At 43.0% G+C, this 15,809-nt stretch overlaps 1 protein-coding gene across 6 annotated transcripts in view; it reads left to right on the top strand.

The window, feature by feature from the left end:
* SH3PXD2A (SH3 and PX domains 2A) overlaps positions 1-15,809 on the top strand; it is a 426,239-nt gene that overhangs the window by 292,331 nt on the left and 118,099 nt on the right. For 2 of the 6 annotated variants that reach the window (XM_061636089.1, XM_061636087.1), the window contains exon 7: positions 3,897-3,941. The exons of the other annotated variants lie outside the window; for them this stretch is intronic. In XM_061636089.1, coding sequence (XP_061492073.1) covers positions 3,897-3,941 — 45 coding nt within the window. The remainder of the gene's footprint in view (positions 1-3,896; positions 3,942-15,809) is intronic. 6 annotated transcript variants of the gene reach the window in all.

A 15,809-nucleotide genomic window follows, 5' to 3' on the forward strand; every position in this document is an offset into this window, starting at 1 on the left:
TGTTTTTAAAGATAAGAAAAAATAAATCATCTTGTAATAAGTAGTGTCTGCCCCAGTGGACTCCAGCATGCCCATGCCAGACCAGGCACTGGTGTAGGACCCCTCACATGTGCTGCTGTCTGAATGTTTACTTGGGGCCAGCAGTGTAGTGGCAAACTTAGAAGTGCAGGGTCCCCTTGTGAGTCATACCACAAAATTAAAGAGAGTAGAGCCATTGTTGCTCACACGCATACACCCTTCACCCCTCATGCTTACCCTGGGAAGTCTGTGCTATGTCCTGCTGGTCTTGTTTGTGGCAATCATAAAATATTGATTTACACAGGCACATACACTGATCCTGTTGTCGTCTAATAACAAGGAGCATTCCCTGGTACCAGGAAAATATACAAGGTGGCCAACCACACACTCTCTTGCACCCACACAGAGCAAATGCATACACTCGCCATACACACATACAGACCACAGATACACATGCATTTCCCTGTCCCTCTCACTCACTCACTCACATTGCACATATACACAACCACACATATCTGTCTCTTTCTTGCTGCATCTCTCCCTCTCTCTGACTCACCTCATATGCATACATACTGCCCCTTCTTTCTCACACACAAAAGCATACACACACTACACATAAATATCTCAGTTTCTGTTCAAGTGCATCTCTCTCTTGCCCGACCACACATACATATCTCATTTTCTCTCGCATGGACACAGACAACATCTGGATCTGTCCCTCCCTATATCACACACAGACATACACACCACAAATGCATCTCTCCCTTTCACAGAAATCACACATATAAACTTATCTCAATCTCATTCGCTTGCGCACACACACACGCACGCATGCATGCATGCATGAACACTATTTATTTTTTTATTAGATTTGTTAGACGCCCATCTGGCAGAGGTTAATCTGCCACTCCGGGTGACGTTCAACAAAATACAGTACAATCCATGTAAAAACAATTCAAAAAGCAAACAGTATAAAATTTAAAAACTGAATAAACCCCCACGGAACTACCCTCTGCCACCCTAACCCCCTTCCCAAGCCTGGTTAAAGAGCCAGGTTTTCAAGGCCCGACGAAAGCATAACAAGGAAGGGGCCTGACGGAGGTCGGCAAAGAATTCCAAAGTGAGGGAGCCACTACTGATAAAGCTCTGGACCGTGTCCTCCCCAATCTCACTGCTTTTGTTGTGGGAATAAGAAGCGAACCATTCAAGGACGATCTTGTAAGCCGGCGCCCCTGGTGCAAGTGGAGGTGACTCTTTAGGTAAAGTGGGCCAGCCTCGTGGAGCGCCTTGGAAGTTAAAGCCAGTATCTTAAATTTGGCCCTAGCAACTACCGGTAGCCAGTGCAGTTCCTTAAGTACTGGGGTAATATGATCACGGCAGCGGCAGCCCTTAATCAGGCGAGCCGCTGCATTCTGCACTAGCTGCAGCTTACCAACCGTTCTCCAGGGAAGACCCACATATAACACATTACAATAGTCTAGCCGGGACAGAACCAGAGCATGTACCACATTAAGGAGCAGGTGGCTCGGGAGGTAAAGGCGTATCCTACGAATGAGGTGAAGTTGGTGAAGCTCCACCCGACTAACAGCTGCTACCTGTGCCTCCATGGATAGCTGGGAGTCAAGAATGACCCCCAAACTCCAGACGTGGTCTCCTAGGGGCAGTTGTATCCCATTAAGCACCAAATCCGTAATCCCCAGCTTCTCTTTATCACCCACCAACAGAACCTCAGTTTTATCGGGATTCAGTCTAAGTTTACTCCTGCTCATCCAATCCCTCACAGCCTCCAGACAATTAGATAGCCTTTCTATCGCCACCGGTGGGGAGGACTTAAATGAGAGGAAAATCTGGGTATCATCTGCGTATTGATGGAATTGCAGTCCATATCTCCTGATGATATCTCCCAGTGGCCTTACATAGACATTAAATAACATCGGGGAGAGAATAGAGCCCTGTGGTACCCCACATGTAAGAGGCCAAGGCTCCGAGACCTCCTCTCTCAGTACCACTCTCTGGTATCTCCCAGAGAGGAAGAAGCGGAACCACCATAAAACGGTGCCTCCAATCCCCAGAGTCTCAAGGCGATCTAACAAGATATCGTGGTCGACAGTGTCGAAGGCCGCCGAAAGGTCCAGGAGAACAAGGAGGGTATGCTCCCCTCTATCTAGTGCCCTTTTCATGTCGTCCACCAGGGCTACCAGGGCTGTTTCTGTCCCATGTCTGGGTCGGAATCCCGATTGAAATGGGTCAAGGTAGTTCACTTCATCTAAGTACGCCTGTAATTGGATCGCCACCACCCGTTCGACCAATTTACCCAGGAATGGCAGATTTGAAATTGGGTGGAAGTTGTTTAAATCCAAGGGGTCTGAGGAGGCCTTTTTCAAAATTGGGGTTATTACTGCCTCTTTAAAGGCAGATGGCAGATGGCCTTCATCAAGAGACGCATTCACCATTGCCTTAATCCACTTGCCAAGTTTGTCTTTACAGCTCATAATAAGCCATGCTGGGCAAGGGTCGAGTATACAAGAAGTTGGTTTAAGCGAGGATAGGGCCCTGGTGATTTCCTCAGAGGAAGGAAGCTGGAAACTATCCCAAGACCATGAGGGTTCGATGGTCATTTCTGGTTCCATTATTGAGGCTGTGGCAGGGGGAATAGAACTCTTGATGTAATCAATTTTGTCCACAAAATGTTTTGCGAAGTCATTACAGGAGGCCAAGGCATGTTCTGTCGGGTCTGGGGCAGCTGGCCTCACCAAGCTCTGGATCACCTGAAACAGTCTGCTTAGGCAGCTTTCTGCGGCAGCTATGGAGGCCGCAAAAAGCTCCCTTTTTGCTCTCCTCATCACTGTCCGGTAGGCGGCTGCTGCTACTCTACTCCAAGTTCTATCCGCCTCTGCACGTGTCTTTCGCCAACAGCGTTCAAGCCGTCTTATCTCCCGCCGTAAGCCACGCAACCGTGGGGTGTACCAAGATGCTGTCCTGCATCTATCCCCCTCCTTCAGAAAAGCTCCTCCCTGGGGCAAAGGAAGGACCTGCCACTGGCTCCACCTCACTAGTAAACAACAGCAGGATACACCCACTGCTCCATCTGTTCCTGCATATTTTTTTAAACAGCAAGCACCAGCATGGAATGAAGGAAGCGTCCTCCCGGCCTGAGCATGCGGGGATACCTCTGCTGCTTTTTCTTCCCTCCACAACTTTTAAGGAGGCTCCTCATGCTGGTGGGCAGGCAATATCCCTGCCGCTCTCCTCCACCTTCTCCTTCCAGCTATCCCCAGCACAGGATGAAGGAGGTGCCAGGTGCAGGCAGCAGCGGTAGCAACAGGCTGAAATAACGTTCCTTTCGCTGGTAAACTTTCCCTCACTGTTGTCATCCTTATCACTCTCTCTCTCTCTCATGACTTTCCTGATATTAGCTATAGCGCTGGAAATTTAGGAATCTCCCCCCCCCCCAATAAAGTAAGGGGATGATGACCTGGTGGGACCTGGAAGGAGTACACAACTGCTTGGGGCTCTCTTGGATTATTGGGCCCTGAGATCCAGCCTTTGCTGCAGCACTGCTTGTGAATCATTCCTATGTCATACAGCAAAACCCTTCTGATTTGGACCAGTGTTACATAACCCCCAGCCTATTTCTGTTACTTACAAAACTCTACCATGGGAATATCTTTGTGTCTGCTGATCCTCTCCTTTTTGCAACCTTCTTGGTCATTTTCTTGCTGTGAGGTTTATGAAAATAGTTTCTCTGTGTGAACATATTTAAAAAATAGAAATAAAGCTGTTCAATATTTGCAGGGCTCTAAAACTGTTTCTCTGTGTGTCTAACACCTCTTCTGCTTTTCTTATTTCTCTGCTGCTTCTTTTCTTGGACTTTGAAGCTTGGATGTCCAGCTTATCTGATTCTCCAAAGAAGGCTATTGCAGGTATTGCATTTTTCTGTGTATGAATTTCTCTTGCTCTCTTTGATATCCTGAATATGAATTTTAAAAAACTATAGAATGGGGGCAGGGAGAGAGTGGCAGGCTATAGGAAGGTAAGTGGTATGGGATCCTTACTGAGGCTTTGGGCTTGATTGGAATAGACCTATGGCTAAGCAATCCATTTTTTAATCTTCTTTTACCAATCGGAGTTAAATAGCAGTCCAAATGTATGATTATCTTCCTGTTCACCAGTTTCCAAAGCTTTTATTCTGCCTAGCCTTTTGATAGGCATGTTAAATTAAAAGTTCTCCCACCACCAACATGATTTCAAGTTAGATGGGATATGGAATGGTATTAAGGCCATATCAGTTCTAAAGCTGGCCAAGAATATCAAATATTTTCTGTCTATGAGATCTTTCTTGTCTGGCTGTGCAATCCCTAATCTGGCTGTGCAAACCTTAATAGGTGTTGGCCTGCACCCAGCAGTGTAAAGTTTACTGAGGAAAGCCAACCCCATCTTCCAGCAGAATTGTAAACAATACTGATAAGGTGACTCTATAGCAGCTTTTCTCAATGGGCTGGCTGGGAAAGATTTTAGCAATTAAAATAAACATCTTCCCTATCTGGGATAAATTAATTGTGGACTGTTGCTCAGTATGCTGCTTAACTATTTAATAACACTTTTTATTACTTTTATTTCAAGGTGGCTTTACCTTGTAATAGTAGCTCCAATCAGTGCTGGGTAGTTGGGTTTGGGAGCCATCATTCTAATTTCTACAACAGCCTGGAGCACTATTACATGTAGGGCATTAGGGGGATTGTTAAGCAGTGGTTCCCAAGTTCAGTTGCTCGGTGCTGATTGCATACTGAATATACATAGGAACGTGCCTTATAGTGGGTCAGATCATTGTTCCATCTAAGTCAGTATTGTCTGCTGCAGGGGTGGGGAACCTTCAGCCCTCCAGATGTTGCTGAACTACAACTCCAGTTATCCCCAGCAAGCATGGCCAGGGATGATGGAAGTTACCATTCAGCAACATCTGGAGGGCCAAGGATTCCCTACCCTTGGTCAACTGACTGGTGGTGACTCTCTAGGGTTTCAGACAGGGGACACTGCTAGCCCTGCCTTGAGGTGCCACTGATTAAACTTGGAGTCTTCTGCAAGCTGTACCACTGAGCTGTGGTCCTTGCCCACCAAGAGCTTAGTCCTTGCTAACTAAGAGTGTAGTTTAGAAGGCCAGGAAATTCATATACTAACTGATCTATATGAATTTCCTGGCCTTCTAAACTAAGCTCTTTTTAAAATAAAAATAAGAACTTAACTGTAAGATGGCTGGTTCTGCCTTTCAACTCCTAAATGGTACTAATAGTCTCTGCTGAAACAATTGAAAAAATGCAGGCTGTGAGCACATTAGGTGCCTATCGCAAAGCTTTTTCACTGGCCGCACCTGGAGGGGGAAACGGGTTGAACTGCCGATCAGTTGCGAAATCTCTTTGAAACGAATTTTTAAAAATGCACTCATGCTGATGCCACCAGGTTTTACAGTAAAAAAAGAGTGGGGATTGACTAGCGTCGTGGCCCCCCGTTTTCAGAAAAGAGAGGTGGAGACACACTGGAACCAGCAAAACAATGTGTCTCTACTCTCACTCTAAGTTATGCCTAATTTCATGTTCCATTACTTTTAGTCTGTCCCTTAGTTTTGCTGTCTGTTCAGTTCTCATACTTCTGTTTGTCTACAAGTTGGCTAGCAAAGGTTGGTAACCCAGGGTTCGAATCCCCCCACAGCCATGAAGCTCACTGAGTGACCTTGGGCCAGTCGCTGCCTCTCAGCCTCAGAGGGAGGCAATGGTAAACCCCCTCTGAATACCGCTTACCATGAAAACCCTGTTCATAGGGTCAACATAAGTCGGGATCGACTTGAAGGCAGCCCATTTCCATTTTAGTTTTGCTATCTGTTCAATTCTCATACTTCTGTTTGTCTCCAAGTTGGCTAGCAAAGGTTGGTAATCCATTATTTTCTCAATCTGTATTTTCTTCCTAGTATAACTGGTGTTGTATGTACCTGTTGCATCCATTAATGCACTAATCTTGCTGTCTTGTTTCTTTCTTTCCTGTAACATTTTCTGAAATTTTTTTCTCTCCCTCCTTTATTTTCTTTTTTGTCCTTCAGTCCCCCCCAGCCGCCTCTCAATTCTTTAGGTGAAAGGTGATTGCTCTCTTCCATCAGGCTCTCTTGTGGATTTGGATTTTATTATGTCATTTGTTTAGTTCCTAAGAAATGGTACTGTGATCCATTTTAATGTGCTCTATGATATTATGTATTTTGCTATAATTCTCCTTGAGGGGCTTTTATGAAGGGAAAGAAGCAATTATGTAAATATATAATTAAAAGCTGAAGTGGATCAAAGCTATTTCTCCTACTCCCTCAGACATATTTAAGGGTCATTTTAAAGAGTACCAATCCAAGAACAATTTTTTAATGATGTCCCACATGTGTGCATCTGAGAAGAAAATTAAAGTAAATGTGGTAGTCAGCTATTTCTGACTTGTATACAAAAGGGGTCTGGTTTACCATTAATACTGTACAAATCCTGATTTTAATTCTAGCAGTGTTGACATAACCTGTTTCATAATGTGAACAAAATTTCCCTAAGTCATTGCACATTTTCTAGGAACAAAAGTGTGAAAGTGATTGTTCAATCTTTAGTTTAGTTCTGCAGTGTGGTGCAGCTATATACCTAATAATACACTATATCCATAAAAAGATGACAATCTCTTCAATTATTATTTTTACATTTAGTTTAAAATTTAGATATATACCACTTTTCTACGGTAAGCTGTGCCCAGAGCAGCTGACAATCAACATTAGTGCTGCGTCTTTATACAAAGCTATAATGCAGCAAAACTTAGAATACTGTATACAGTTTTGGTCGCCACATCTCAAAATATATATTGTAGAGCTGGAAAATGTGCAGGAAAAAGGGCATCAAAAGGGGTTGGGTGGTGCAACTCTCCTGTGAGACAAAGCTTTGATGGGAGACTTTTAACTTTAGAAAAATAGGCGAGGGGTGATACATGGGAGAGGTTTATAAAATGATTCGTTACGTGGGAAAAGTGGATAGATAGAAGTCTCTCTTACAATACTAGAAACCAGGCTCCTCCAATGAAGCTGAATGTTGGGAGATTCAGGACAGACACAAATAATAATAATAATAATAAAATTTAATTTTTGTGTCGCCTATCTGGCCGAAGCCACTCTAGGCGACGTACAAACTAAAATTCAGTAAAATACAATACAATACAGATAAAATACAATGAAGTCATTAATCACAGCAGCATGAGATCAGTTAGGGCAATCAATAGATAATAAGTATCCCAAAAAAGTTAGCCCTCCCCGGAAATCCTAAAGGCCTGTCCAAAGAGCCAAGTTTTTAAGGCCGGGCGGAATGTATCCAGGGAAGGGGCATGGCGAAGATCGAATGGGAGGGAGTTCCAGAGAGTGGGGGCCACCACTGAAAATGCCCTCTCTCTAGTCCCTACCAACCTAGCTGTTTTCGTTGGTGGGACTGAGAGAAGGCCCTGTGTGGCTGATCTGGTTCTTCACATAGCACATAATCAAAGGAAGATGAATGGCTTTAAGAGGGGATTAGACAAAGTCGTGGAGGATATCAATGGCTGCTAGTCATGTTGGCTGTATACTACCTCCAGTTTTGGAGGCAGTATACCTCTGAATATCTGTTGCTGGGGGATATGAGTGGTGAGAGTTCTGTTGTACTCTTGCTTGTGGGCTTCCTATAGGCATCATATTTTCCACTGAGAAAACAGGATGCTGGACTAAATAGGCCACTGTTCTGATCCATCAGGGCTCTTACGATATGAAGTCTCCAGTTTTCACTGCATGGTCCCCAGGGCCAAGAATTTGTATTTATTTTATGGATTTTGCTTCTACTTTGGGCTCCAAGTAACACTGAACAGTAACAAATGTGACTTTGCAGCTTTGCAAAGCTGGATCTGCACCACGCTTGATATGAAAGTATATGGAAAAATACTTTATCGGGACACTCACACACAGTCCAGGGCTAGGAAATAGTCCACTTATGTGTATTTTGGATCTCTGGATTGAGTCCCCATGAGCAACAAAACTAGCCATACTCCATTGGAGTTGATTATATAGTTTTAATCAGGCACAACGTTGTGACTTAAATAAAGGGCTAGTGTCCATCACAGTTACTCTTGTGGCTTGGGTCTAAAATAGGCCACTTGCAAAAGTAGGTAATCTGGGATGATCAGTAAACTCATCAACAATGACATTTAGGATGTGGCATTTGCTCTTTCCTTCCTGATGCACTCTAGTAATTTCACTTTTAAAGGCCTGTGTGAAGGGAGATGAATTACCTATCAAGTTATTTGTTTGTTTGTAAGAGCATTCACTAATAGGCAAAAAGCCTTGTGGTTTAAGAACATACCTATAGCCAACAGATACTTCTATTGAACTTTAAAAAGCAGGGAAATTGGGCAGCTATAGTGAATGCACCAGGAGACCTGACCTCCTCTCTGAGATATTGTACTGCCCTACAAATTTGTAAAAATGCAAACATAATTTGGGTTGGTCTTTCACAGTCCAATCCAATTCCTGTATAGCTTGGAAGAATTTGGTAACATGTGCCTCTGACCATATGGTGAGTGGTGGCAACACCTGTCATCTCCAAAGATGGAGAATTACATTTTTGTACGTTTGGTGGTGGTATTCTTTGCTTCTTTTCTGTGTTACTACTGTTTCTACAGAGAATCTAACGTAGAAAATTATATTTCTCTCATTATTCATCCTAGAAATCTGTGTCAAATTCATTTTTATTAATTTCAAGGTCTTTTTATTGCTCAGTGTCATATGATGGTCAAGACACCCTTTTGTGTTTGAAACTGGAGGTTATGCTCTATTTCTATTTTGGGCACATTAACAGTTGAGTCTGAAACTGCAGTTTGATGTAAAATCAGACTGATTACAATATATTGCTACTTAAGCAATTACTCTAGCTGTCAGAAAAACAAACTTGGCCTGCCCAAGATGCATTTTTTCAGCCTGTTATGCTTAAACTACTCCACTTAAGAAAAGGTGGGCATGGTCAATTAAAAACATAGAGCACACCTAGAATTTTGCTAGAATATATTTCACCTCCCACTGTTTTATCTTGTGCAAACTGAGACGCAACTCATGTCCGTTGGAAACTATTCTGCAGAACAGTCAGTGGCATTATTCCACAATTGTTTTGGAGCTTTTTTTTAGTGTTGCAAAGTGTTGCTGTACTTCACATATTCACAGAAACAGAAGCAAAAGGTACTGGGCAGAGGGGGAAGCCCCTTTCCTTTCCAAAAGGAAAACATTGTGAACGGTATCATTGTTTTTCAGGGTTTTCCCCACCTTTTTATTCTACAGTAGGCACATGTAGCCTCCCACCCAAATTTCAACCAAAGCTGTCCCTGGCCACACCTACACCAGACCTTGATTTCACTTTAGATAGTCATGGCTTCTCCCAAAGAATCCTGGGAAGTGTAATTAGTGGAAGGTGCTGAGAGTTGCTAGGAGACGGCCTGTTCCCCTCACAGACCTTCAATGAGAGTGACTGACTGTTAAACCACTCTGGCCACTGGAGCTCTGTCAGGGGTAAGAGTCTCCTCTCGGCACCCTTCACAAACTATACTTCCCAGGATTCTTTGGGGGAAGCCATGACTGTCTCAACTGAAATCAAGGTCTGGTGTGGGTGTGGCCCCCTGATTAGGCAAGCCCAGCAGCTGTGACTCTGGCTTTTAGAACACTGACAGTTGGTTCTTGCAGAGCATGCCCAAGATTATCATTGAGTTAATTTAAACTTATTAAATTAATTAAAAATCAGCCAGGCATTTTTGTAACTTTTAAACTGCAAAAGATGAAGGTCCGAGTATGGGGCAAGGTCAGTAATGGGATTACAGGTACTCTGTGAACATGGCTGATTTTTAATGAATTTCAACAGATTATGAGAACTCTGACAGAAAAAAGTCCAAAGGGGGTCTGGTTTTTCTCTCTCTCTTTTTACACTTTGAACTCTCGATTCTCTCTGACTGTTTTGTATATCACCATGAAAATTGAGAGGGTTGTTAAGCAAGTGTTTCTGAGTTCAGGACTATACGTTTTGTAAGATTTTGTTTTGAAGTGATCTTATGGGAAGCATCAGAGTGGCATGGGGGGTATCTTTGATTTAACATTGCAGAATGCAAAAAGTCCATGCTGACTATAGTATACAGCCACTCTTGTGGCTGTATAATTTATAAACTACCAACTCATAAGAAAAATAGAATGGCTGTGTACAATATGGGCTGGGAGCTTGAGGTGGATTAAAATGGAAAGCTTCAGGCCAAGGCTTGCATGCTAGGTTCTGAAAAGCCAAGGAATGCAGGTATATGATATCTATTCATCTGCCCAGATTTTTTCTTTTTTCAAGAAATGGAGATCACCTGGAGAATGCTGGGGAGTTATTATCATTGGGGTGGGTAGATTAGAGGGTAGACAGAACAAAGCATATTTAATTTTAAAGGGGAACAGGATCTTTTTTTAAAAAAATGTTTGGAAACCACTGTAGAGAGCCAATACATAGCCTCAGACCTAATCATTAGTACATCTGGCTTCCTGACCATGGCCCCCTTTCAACTCTCCTTTTTTAAAAAAAAAAATGTTTCTAGTTCTCACTTTTGTTGAGACCTGACAGCATGTGTGGACTGTTGTAGCTGAGAACTTAAAAACTGAAGAAGGCTAGAGATTCATGTGGTTAGTAGTGTTTAATTACTTTACAGGGATGATGAATGTCATCTAGTTAGAAAGCCCTACTCCTTAATCCTCGCTGTGTATGGAATGACTGTTGTATATGCCCGATTGAGGAGGCACTCTGCGCATGCCAAGAGGAAGAGCTTCCTGTCCAGTTCCTGCCCTTTACATCTGTTGTCTCCCCTTATTTGCAAAAACCATTTTTACTCTTGTTACTTGTTGTCTGTCAATCCTAGACTCCAAATTACTCTGATCTATTGAGGGGGGGGAAAGACCATTGTATGCAACTAAATCCTACTTGGAGTAGGCTTATTATGGATGCAACTAATGAGACTAATGAGATCTAATTAGTTATGTCTATTAACTTCATTGAGCCTGTTCTGAATAGGATTAGCACTGAATATTCCCCAGACAATGCAACCAGAACACATTTTTATAACCTGTAATAATGCTCAACACTGAGCTGGGTTTACTGAGTTGCAGAACTTGGAACTTTTTTTCCTCTTGTAAACTTGTGCTTGTTTAGTCTTCTAAAGCTGGACTTCGCTTGGAACTATTTCATCCCCTCCCCTTGCCACCTTTTTATTTATATGTGTGTTGGGTGGGTGCTATGACCTGGAAGACCAGGGTTTGAATCCCCACAAAGCCATGAAGCTCCCTGGGTGACCTTGGGCCAGTCACTGCCTCTCAGCCTCAGAGGAAGGCAATGGTAAACCCCCTCTGAATACCGCTTACCATGAAAACCCTATTCATAGGGTCGCCATTAGTCGGAATTGACTTGAAGGCAGTCCATTTCCATTCATTTTGGGTGGGTGGGGTATTTTGAGATGAGCTAATAGTTAAGTAGTCACTGAAAGCATCAACATCCCTATATTTGGCTTGAAAATTATCTCTGTCTTGTGAGCATTCCTTTGAGTACTTGCAGAAGGTTGAGAGTTTTTGAAAATGCTCACAAAGCCCTGATGCAGTGGTGGGTGATGGCTCCATGTCGGTGGGGCAGTGGAATTTGTTCCAGGTAGTCTGAACTTTCAAGGAGCTGTCCAAAGTGCTTAAGCAAGTTTGGGCTAAAGCCCAGAACAGATTCCCCTGTCCCATTGACATAGAGCCATTAGCCACCACTGATCTGATCTGCCTATTGAAATCCACAGAGACATAATGTCTCCACAGTTCTTTTAAAAACAGATTTAAAAGTGCTGAATGCCCCTAAATGGCTTGGGGTGGTGGTGGCAAAAAGCAACCCACACCTGAAGACCTTTTAGTCCCACACATCTGCATAGTTGGGTTGACTTCTGCCCTGCAGTTTTTGGAACAACAGGCTTTGCAGCCAGGTCATGGGTGCTAACACCAATGTTTGCACCTATTATCTTGAAATGCAAAAAGCAGCAAGCACAGCCTTGAGGAAATGGTGGCGGCAGCGGGGAGGTTGTAAATAGAGCTGAAGCATGGGGTCCGCTCAGGGTGGGTTGTGCTTGAAATCATTCCAATGGGTGCTTCCATATTCAAGCAGCCCCTTCTTCCAATGCTCACTACTTCTATAAATTGAAGTATATCCTGATTTTTTTAATACTCGACTTCTATTTATTAATTACCATTAATTACTCGGCCAATGTTTTTTCATAATTCACACGTCAGGAGCACACACAACACAAAACTGGACGACAGAATTAGGCTGTTCTGTGGTTCCCATTTGTTTTCTGTTACCAAAGAGAACACTGCTACTTACTGACCATCTGGTTACCATCTTAACATGTTAATGGCCTTTATGCGATCCTGCTTTTGCAGTGTGACATTCTGCCCCCCCCACCTTTGACTCTGGTTTGAATGGTGCCTGATTTTGAGGGAAAGAATGACAACCTTCTTCTCTCACCAGCTGTGGCTTTGAGCCAGCTATGTTGATCAAGACCTCTGGTACTGCTGACACCAAATGTTCATAGTGACGAGTTGAGCACTCAGAAATAGGAATGTTAATAACAAACTTATTTCAAATTGTGTTTGGGTGCTTATACTTTTAGGCTTCTCATATTTGAAATACGATAGTCTTGAGGGCCAAGCTACTGTCCACATGTGCCCAGTTCTGCAATAACCAACTCTCCTTGGTGACTACAGTCTTGACACCATTTGTGCCACCTCACTTTTTTATCTCTGTTGGTTTGGCTTTTATATAGATCGAAAAATTAATGCTGGAGAAGAGTTGAACACAACTTTTATGTTTCTTGAAGTGACATTATAGTTTGTGGAAGTGTGAGATATCTGGTTCTGTTACTGTAATATGTGCATAATTCTTACTGCACCATGCTTTGTATGTCTCATTGTGTATCTGACATGCCTCATAAATGCCATTCATGCAAGTGCATCCCAGATTAATCTGGAAACATTTGAGGTATAATCATCAAATTAGAGTCTGGGTGATACTACCATGCGAGCTCAGTATTCCAAAGCAATTAAGTGTTGATAGCTAGAGTGGCTTCCTGGAGTATATGCTAACCTTGTACATTAAGCACATGCTTTCTGGCCCTGGACATAAGCTAGGGATTTACAATTGGTGCTAGAGCCTGGGTGTGCATCTTGTAGGGATCAAAATAGATATTGAGATGAGTAGCCTTGGGGATCTTCCTGGAAGAAGCAAATTCTTCCTTGTCTTAAGCTCTAAAGAACAAATATATTTTATGAGGGGGTTATAGGGAATACTCAGTCTGGATAGCACTGAAAGGAAAAGGCAGTCTGAACGATTAAAGGCAAAGATTTGCCCTCTGATTATGCATGGAGGCCATATGTGCCTAATTAAGCAGAGCTTTGGTTTAGAGAACTCTAAGCTTGTTCAGGTATCAAATTATGGCTTTCAGCACTTTAATGGAAAGCAAATTTTGCAGCCCATCTGATATCTTATGTGTACATGGCCATGAGAACACACATGTCTAAGTGTGAGAGAGACTGAGGTTGAGAAGGGAAGCTTGCACCTGTAAAATGTTAAACCTCTGAACCAAATTCTCTTTCCGGGACTGTACAGTATTACCTGGCTGGATTTGTCAGGATGACAAGCGGCAGGCAATTGGACCTCCAGTAAAAATCCATCTAATGTGGGCTAACAACCCTTTGCAGCAAAAACTCAATGGAAGGAAACTATTGTATGCAAAGCATTAAACGAAGCATACTGATTTTTTTCAGTTTTTGTTAGACTTCTGTGTTTAATACTTAAGCAAACAAGTTGGCTGTTTCAACTTATCTCTCCTCCTCCTCCTCCTCCCCCCCCCTCCAAATTCCTGGAATGGATTATTATGGCACACTGGATTAATTTGATGAACAATAAGAAAATGTATCAAACAGCCTAGCGCAGTGGCCCACATTGACTTCTAACAGAGGACTCATCTACACGGTGGTTTAGTGTGTGTTTGGTGCTACTCACATCCCCTTTTAATTTGCGTGATTCACATAACGTTACAGGCAAACGGAAGCTATCACAGAGTTTCCCCCCTGTAAATCCATACTAACATAATCCTCTGATAATTCGGAAAGGGAAGGAAAAAAGCCATCACACCGTATCTCTAGGGCTTGCAGAGACTTTGCTCCAATGTTTTTAAGTGGGTGTGTCAATCATTCCCCTCTCCACACCCATTCCCTCTTCCTACCTTCTTTCATTTCATTTCCTGTGGGCTGAAGAGAAACTTCCACTGCTCTCTCCCGTTCTGCAAGCCTTTTTTATGTTGCTGCAAATGGTGCCTTATATTTGTTTCCCCCCTAACTTGTACACAAAAGCATAACACTGCTCAAACAAAGATTTGTATTTCAGCTGTATTATACCAGTGAAAATACAAATAATCGCTCTTCTGGTTGGTCTGTTTTTAATGAAACTTACTGGTAGAATAAACTGTGCATGCTCAGTTGCCAGGTAACCAGGGGAAGTGGAAATGTTAAATTAGAGGTCATGGACTTTAGGAAACTGTGTGATTGATGCTTTCCCTCAAGTGTGACTAGAAAACACCATGTTTGCAGCTGGCATTGAGTCCTTACTGTGGACAGTGCAAACAGAAAATGAAGGCAAAAACAACATCTTTAGCCCAAAGTTATGCTCCCATGTGGATAAGCCCATAGCCACCTCTCTCATGCTGATGGGCTTCTAGGGTAAGTGAGAAGTGAGCTCGGTGGCAAAGTACCTTGGTCTCCCAAGTCCTAGTCTCACACTTTGCTTCATATCAGATTTCTTGAAATCAAAAAGTTTCTGGCAACATTTAGCCCTCAGAGAGAGATTGGCGGTGGGGAGAGCTTATGCACACAGCAGTTTTATTCTGGTTCTATGATTCTGTAATTGCAGAAGAGATGGTGAATCCTGGGGGCATGTGTGACTAATATGAAAGGACTTTTGAATTTGGCACTACACTACTGGTCTTGAAATGCTCCTTCTTAAGTTGCAGATGAGGGTGGGGTATACACATGGGGTTGAGAATATCCTCTCTTTCTCTCATGCTTTCCTTCCATAATACTAATGTTGGGGAGGCATTTGTAGGGAGTACAGTAGGTGAGAGTAGGTGCTTGATCCTTCCCCTGTACACCAATTATCCCTGGCAATTACACTTCAGACAGTTTTATACCCTCCCGTTTCCCCCAGCTAGTTAGGGGAAAAGAGATTTGTTTTCAGGGGATGGGGTTAAGCACCTCTCCCTCCCATCTGTCCCCATATTTCTCTTCCCTCAGCAAAAGCAATTGGGAGGAAGATGTGGTTGCCAAAATGTAAAGGTTCTGCCTTGAGTGCACTTTGAGAACACTTGATCTGAGCAAAGAGAGAACACCTGGTCTAACACATTTCCTGTTCCTCTAACCCAAATTGCTACCTTTAGGAATGTTCTTCCACAACCTTCATTCCTGCTTTCTCTTTAAAAGGTCAATCTCTATGCCGTTTCTGTCTCAAAGCACAGCTAAAAGAATCCACACTTGGTGCAGCCAGTTGAAATGGGTCAAATGCCAAAGTACTTAGGTGCTCTCCAACTGTTGGAGAACTTGTCTGGCAGCTTCTTGGATGCCCTCCAAGTGGTTTCACGCATCTGTGTGGAATACCATTGCCTAAACTTTTTCTACCTGT

The sequence above is a fragment of the Rhineura floridana genome, chromosome 7 (genome assembly GCF_030035675.1).
Source record: "Rhineura floridana isolate rRhiFlo1 chromosome 7, rRhiFlo1.hap2, whole genome shotgun sequence".
Lineage (NCBI taxonomy): Eukaryota > Metazoa > Chordata > Lepidosauria > Squamata > Rhineuridae > Rhineura > Rhineura floridana.